Raw genomic sequence first — 7254 nt, 5'->3', positions numbered from 1 at the left:
GTTTGTGGGAAAACCTCACCAAACAATTAAATGTTGTACGGCCGCCAATCAAGGATGTGCAAGAAAGTAGGTTTTGATATTTTTAATGAAAGTAAACATGAACGAACTTTCTTTTAATCTAGGTTTTCGCTGATCAGAAATACAACGCAAAGAGGAAGCTTTCTTTTAACAAGGCTTCCAAACGACGGACAGGTGGTGGACCTTTTCAGGAAAAGGTTTTAACTGCAGCTGAGGAGTTCCTTGGGGAAGCAGCAGGACTGGAAGTATGCGTAGAGTCATGACTGCACCTCCATATTGACAATTTATTGCAAGAATCTTGCAAGTGTGGTCACAAATCTGGCAAACTTAATATTAGTAATAATGTTAATAATGTTAAAATGAAAGAAAAGAAACTTACTAGCATAACGTTAAGACTATGGTAACCTTTCCTGTTGAAGTACATGTGCTCGTCTCTAATTGGCTTTTGTAATCCAATGTGTGTTCCGTCTACGCATCCAACCACTAAAAAGAAAAACATTGGATTCACTACGCATTTTATTAGAACGCCTCTTCTTACCTCCAGGTATTTTATATTTTTCCGAAAACCACTCCTTAGATCTCGAAGATTCGTTCGGCTGGAACTTTATAAATTCCGGACATAATTTGCTTTCCATTTCTTTTAAGACGTTGGACGTAAATTTTGATACCGTGCTCTGGCACATACCTATCAGGTAATCACTACCAACTGTGTGCTGATAGCCACCACTTGCAAGGAGCGAGAGACTTGCAGCCAATTGCAAAACAGCAAGAACGGCTTTTGTGTCATGGCAGTTTATTTTCATTTTCGATAAAACATACTGGAATGCCTCCTTGCTTAACCGAAATCTTTTGATGAATCTGCAAGTATAGGAGTAGAGAAGGTAATTTATTTCCTATGTATCAATTACTCTGCGTTGTTGGATAATGCCAATGGATTGCTTCTGTCCCGAAGTTGCTTACGCACAACTCTTACATCATTTTCGCTTTCGCTATAGCTTAAATAAAATAAAAGGCTCGGATCCATTTTAGTTTTGCCGCTTTTCTTTATTTACTTTTCACTTATTTTGACACTTCAATGTCTATTGTGACTTAAAAAAGGAAGAAGAAGAGAAAAATAATCGATAACCAAATAAACAATAACGATTCGTTCGCCTTCGAGTGTTATCATCCGATATTGTTCATTCGATTAAACGATCACGTAATTCGTGTTCGTACGATTGCCGACTCATTCACGTCTGTCGCGATTCGACCCCTGAAATTCGACTATGAATAGAGGTAAATTTTAAGTTGATACTTAAATTTAAGTTGCAACTTTGTTAGTTTCGACTAACCGCCCTATTCCCACACCACTGACAAAACGCGGTTGACTATTGCCTTTACTACTGCGTATGACAATTGTCAGTTTTATTGTTATGACCTACTGAGTAAGTGACAACGGCGAAACAATGTTTATATTGTGTTTTAGGCGCAGTAATTGTGACAATAGTCATATGACGAATTTTGTCAGTGTTGTGGGAATAGGGCGGTTCCCTGCCAGCCAAAAGTGGTGAAAAATCTGGTGAAACCGCGGGTTTCAGTCACTTCAAAACTGATGACAAAACTGGTGACATTTGTATGGGCGGTGTGCAGATTGTCACCACTTTCCCTCTGTACGTGTGATCCTTGCATCACTGTCGCACTCATTCAGATACTTCGTAAGGAAAACATATAGCTGCACTCGTCTAGCATTGCCCACTTCAGCTGGCGCAGGGTTGCATTCTATTCACAGCGAATTCAAAATAACCTTAAAAACAAATAAAAAATCTTACATTTTTTTTTGATTTTTAGTTTGCAAAATTTATTTTTCAAAATGCATTGTTAACCTAATATACATAGTTAGTAATCAATATTATGAATAAAAATTACAATTAACATTAATAATAAAGATATTTTTACATACATATGTGGTTGCTTAATTGCTTATTATTACTACTACTCCTTTGCATATATATGTTTTCAAAAGTTGCAAATTTTCTATAAAATAGTTAAGCGATTTTAACAGTATTATAATCAAAAGAAAGGTAATCGATTTACCTTTCTTTTAATATATATTAATAGTTGCAAATCATTTGTAATGGTGCACAAAAATTCAGTTTTTTTAGAACTTTGCAAAATGTGGCAACTTTGTCGCTTCTTACATATGTTTTCTAAAGTTGCAAAATTTCTATAAAATAGTTAACCGATTTTAACAATATTATAATCAAAAGAAAGGTAATCGATTTGCCTTTCTTTTAATATATACTTACAGTTGCAAATCGTTTGTAATGGTGCACAAAAATTCAGTTTTGTTAGAACTTTGCAAAATGTGACAGCTTTGTCACTTCTTACATATAATGTTTTCTAAAGTTGCAAAATTTCTATAAAATAGTTAACCGATTTTAACAACATTATAATCAAAAGAAAGGTAATCGATATACCTTTCTTTTAATATATATTAACAGTTGCAAATCATTTGTAATGGTGCACAAAAATTCAGTTTCGTTACAACTTTGCAAAATTTTACCACTTTTTCATTGCTTATATATAGCTGTTTACAAATTTGCAAAGTTTTTATGAAAACGTAAAGCGATTTTAACGGTGTTATAATCAAAAGAAAGGTAATCGGTCTACCTTTCGTTTGATATATATTAAGAGTTGCAAATCATTTATGGTCGCTCAGAAAAATTAAGTTTTCTTATAACTTTGCAAAATTTGACAAGTTGGACCTACACTTTGAAGGTGCTCCTGTAGTTGAATGTGCTGAGGGCGGAAGGTACCCATGGTACCCATGGTGCTCCTGGCGATGAAGAAGCGGCTGCAATTTAGTTTGGCATCCCCGGAGTTCCGCATTAAGGTAGCTATGGAACGATAGAGGCAGTTCTCCTGATTGCAAATATATATACTTTTAGCCGCAGCAGGCTTCTAGTTTTTAAGTTATTTGTTGTTAAAGTTTGTAAATTGAACTAACCTCTCGGCGCTATTTCACACAATAAACACTTTATTTATGAGCACACTTCGGCAAAATAGTTGCATTAAAACCCCGGCCTGAGATTTCCACTTTAATATACAATTCTTAATTAATTAATTAAGTAAAACGCGTTTATAAATGTCTTCACAAACGTTTGCACATTTCACAAACAAGCAGAAATAACAATGGCTGACAGTAACACAAAATGTATGCTACCATACGTTAAAAAAATACACAAATAAGTGCGTATAGTTAGGAAGTATAAGTGTACAATACGTACATATATTGCTCTTATTAAAAATAATAATATTAGGATCGATAGGGGTCTTACTCCTGATCATAACGGTATTATTTTTTTCGGGTGGAAATAATATTTACTGGTGTTATTGTAGTTCAAAGTACACAAATGTAGAAAACATACATCGTTAATTTGATAAATAATGAAAATTTAAAAAAAAAATCGCGGCGCTTTTTCCATAAAAATCAGTACTTCGATAAATAATGAAAATTTTTAATAAAAAACCGCGCGATTTTTTATTAAAAATTTTCGCCTGCGGCGCTTTTTCCATAAAAATCAATACTCCGATAAATAATGAAAATTTTTAATAAAAAATCGCGCGATTTTTTATAAAAAATTTTCGCCTGCGGCGCTTTTTCCATTAAAATCAATACTTCCATAAATAATGAAAATTTTTAATAAAAAATCGCGCGATTTTTTATTACAAATTTTCGCCTGCGGCGCTTGTCAGTTTTTTTTTTATATATTGGGGGTATTTAACCCCATACCCTCCTTTACTACTAATTCAACGCTGAGCAAGAAAATGGGTACGATAAAAACTATTCTCTTTTATTGTTATTTTCTTAGATGTGGCTGCACTCTTCTAATGTCAGTGTGAAACCATGGTTGAATCAACGGTTCTGTATTCACAATGGGCACGTTCAGAAGGTGCAACAGCTCAGTAACTGTTGCGATTGCACCTTCTGAACGCGTTGTTGTATACTTCTGATCAACTGAACAGTTGCGTGTTAGATGATCGTAATATTTTTCTGATCATTTGAGACAACATGTTTTTGAGAGTTGAATTTGACAGCTAATGTATCAAGCCGTTCAGAAGACGCATAACGATCACTGATTTTTTTAGCAACGGTTGCGCTCAACTGCTGCGCCTTCTGAACCTACCCAATGTACGTATACATATATAAGTGCGTGATAATTATTAAAACTTACTTAATTTACTAAAAATTTAATGTAAAAAATATGTTTACATTTCATTGCGCGGGGTTTTAATGCAACTATTTTGCCGAAGTGTCTACATAAATATAGTGTTTATTGTGTGAAATAGCGCCGAGAGGTTAGTTCAATTTACAAACTTTAACAACAAATAACTTAAAAGCTATAAGCCTCCTGCGGCTAAAAGTATATATATTTGCAATCAGGAGAACTCCCCCTACCCCCTTATAGCCACCTTTTTTTTTGTACGCGGGGGATGCCAAACTAAAATTTTCCCGAAGGAGCTGAGGGTAGAAGGTACTGGTGGTGCTCCTGGCGATGAATAAGCTGAGGGCAGAAGGTTCTAATTGTGCTCCTGGCGTTGGAGATGCAAGCGTTGAAGGTGCTGATGGTGAATCCCAATCTGTTAACAAACAAAAATATCAATTCAAATTTATAAACATATAAAAAGTCTCAATACATACCTTAAGAATGTAACTAAGTCGCTGCTGTTTTGCAATCTAAAAGAAGAAATTACATGATAATTAAATAAAATTGTTAAATACGTATTCTTACCTTCAAAATTTTCGCAAAGTGACATTTCTTCACAGTATTGGGGTGTTCACAGTTCGTTCCAAATAGTGTCTCAAAATGTAGACGTCTACATTTTAAGACGTTTTCTAACCGTAAAATCTGTGGTGTTGTTGTTTCCCATACAAAATTGGAAAACGACGCCGTCTACATTTTGTCACACTCAAAGGTATGTTTTTTACGCGTCTACATTTTGCAACCTCGCAGCAGGGTTGCATTATGGCAATACTAATCGCATTTTTTTTATTTATTGGGCACGTTTTCTGTATTTGCATTTAATTTGAGCGCAATTTCTGATGAAAAGAAACAAATCAAGGAAAAGAAATAAGAAATATTAGGAATTGGTAATTAAGTTAAATAATTACAATTTTTCAGAAACAAAATCGAAAGGCGACATATAAGAAATGCACGCAAGGAAGAAGACTGCTAGAAAGGGGTGCTCACAGTTTGATGCTAAAAATGTCTCAAAATGTAGACGTATACATTTCCAGACACAATTTGGAACGAACTGTGAACACCCCATATGTATACTGTCATCAAAACTCCGATGTTTCTAACTTGCTCGCTCTAACGCATAGCATTCTTATTAGAGTACGAATTCTTATCGGGTATGTAGCTCTAACAAAGGGACATTTTTTTGACAGTTCGAACAAAAAATTTGTAAGTGTGTGGGTGAGATGACTAAAAAGTTGTGAATGTGTTTGTAAATCGTTTGATTTTCAGGGGAAAGTGGTGAGCCGTGGCTGGCAGGGTTAGTTGCTTGACTATGAATGCGCGCCATAGAATACAAGATTGCGCCGATTGCAGCAGAATTCGTGAGAGTAATTTTGACGTGACGTCACCGTAGAGTTGACAACTGAGAGCGGCAAATAAAACTGTTGTCTAGTTAAGTGCTGAATTGTCGGTACCCAATACTTCGGATCGATATCGCACTTGTTGAAGCAAAAATATTTCATATCATACGCCTACAAAACCGATACCGATTCGCAAATAAGTATTGATTAGTGGTACTATTTGCAAATAAGCGCAAGACGCCGCCATTCTTAGGTTCATTTTCTTTTTTGATGGTCATCTTATTGCCTTTTTATAATCAAGACGTTGAAATTTTTTACTTTATTTTCTTTTTCGATGGTCCTATTATTGCCTTTTTATAATCAGGCAATATTAAAAAAGAATTTCAACATCGATTAAACAGTGAGTTAGGTATTTGCAAATTATTTTTATTTGCAAATAGCTTACGTATAAACATAGTATATGTGCGCTTTTATTCGAAACCTAAATGTTTCGGTACCGAGTATCGAGAGTATTGGATACTTGAAAAGTATTGACTCAGCACATCACCACCAGTGTTGCCGTTTTAGCCCTTTGGTGGCTAGATTTAGCTACCACATACTTTTTTTGGCCACATAAATTTAAAATTGCCCCTAGCCCTTTGGAGAATTTATTCACTAAACTAAAAAAGACCGTTTTTCATGGTGACAAAAGTATTGGCACATTTAAGATTTAACAATAAAATAAATGGTTATTTACTAAAACTAATATTTGGTTGGCAATCCATTTTGCTTTATGACTGCAAGTAGTCGATTGGGCATTGAATACACTAACTTTTTTGTAGTCTCCTCCCCAATATTGCTCCATTCTTCTAACAAAGCTGCTTTCAATTCAGATTTGGTGGAAATCGACGCGCTTTCTAAGCCTTCTCTCCAGCTCTTCCCAGAGATGCTCGATAGGGTTGAGGTCTGGAGACTGCGGGGGATGCGGTAGAACATGTGCGATGTTGTAAGCAAGCCACATTCTTACGTCTTGAGCCATATGCTTAGGGTTGTTATCATGCTGAAAAGTGAATGAAGTGCGCAAGTTCAACTTTTCAGCACTTTTTTTTTAAGTTTTCCTTTAAAATGTTTAGGTAAACTTGATGGTTCATAATTCCCTCAATGAAGACTAATTCACCTACACCTGCTGCGGACATGCAACCCCACACCATTACGCCTCCGCCGCCGTATTTTACTGTTGGTGCAAGATTTTTAGCTGCCAGCGCGGTGTTGGGTTTTCGCCACACATTAATGCGACCATCCGAGCGGAAAATGTTAAACTTGCTTCCGTCGGAAAACAAAACATGATCCCAGAAACTGTTAGGCTTGCTCTTATAATCTATTGCATATGTTTTTCTCTTGATTTGATTGACTTTCGAAATCATTGGTTTAGGCCTGGCGACTCGAGAATTGTATCCAGCATTGTGCAGCACCCGTCTTACTGTTTTGCTGTGAACATCCTTACCAAAGGCTTCTTTAATCTCTGCTGTAATCTGGGTCGATGTAATTTTGGGGTTACTCTTTACTTTTCGTACGATTTGGGCGCATTCCCGAGTGGAAAGCTTTCGAGGACGGCCAGTTCGCTCGGCATTTTCAAAGTTTGTCGATCCTGTGTAGCGCTTTATTACATTGCGTAT

The 7254-nt window shown here is 35.8% G+C and overlaps 1 protein-coding gene across 1 annotated transcript; it reads right to left on the bottom strand.

Annotated features, from left to right (window-relative positions):
• Nucleotides 1-302: 302 nt before the first annotated feature.
• Nucleotides 303-996, bottom strand: LOC108371640 (putative nuclease HARBI1). Its single transcript, XM_017627238.1, has 4 exons — nucleotides 992-996; nucleotides 557-876; nucleotides 398-501; nucleotides 303-344 (listed from the first exon to the last, which is right to left on the bottom strand). Exons 1-4 carry the CDS (start codon nucleotides 994-996, stop codon nucleotides 303-305), a joined length of 471 nt encoding a protein of 156 aa, XP_017482727.1.
• Between the last annotated feature and the right edge of the window lie 6258 nt (nucleotides 997-7254).

The sequence above is a fragment of the Rhagoletis zephyria genome, unplaced genomic scaffold (assembly GCF_001687245.7).
Source record: "Rhagoletis zephyria isolate East Lansing unplaced genomic scaffold, Rhagoletis_zephyria_1.1 Rzeph_scaffold_00071, whole genome shotgun sequence".
NCBI lineage: Eukaryota > Metazoa > Arthropoda > Insecta > Diptera > Tephritidae > Rhagoletis > Rhagoletis zephyria.
Note: the sequence above shows the minus strand (reverse complement) of the source record. Positions and strands in the feature narration are given on the sequence as shown.

Coding starts and splice junctions, on each gene's coding strand:
- LOC108371640 (XM_017627238.1), bottom strand. Junction 502..556: donor AAAATATAAAATACCTGGAG/GTAAGAAGAGGC, acceptor TTTTCTTTTTAG/TGGTTGGATGCGTAGACGGA. Junction 345..397: donor ATAGTCTTAACGTTATGCTA/GTAAGTTTCTTT, acceptor ACTAATATTAAG/TTTGCCAGATTTGTGACCAC.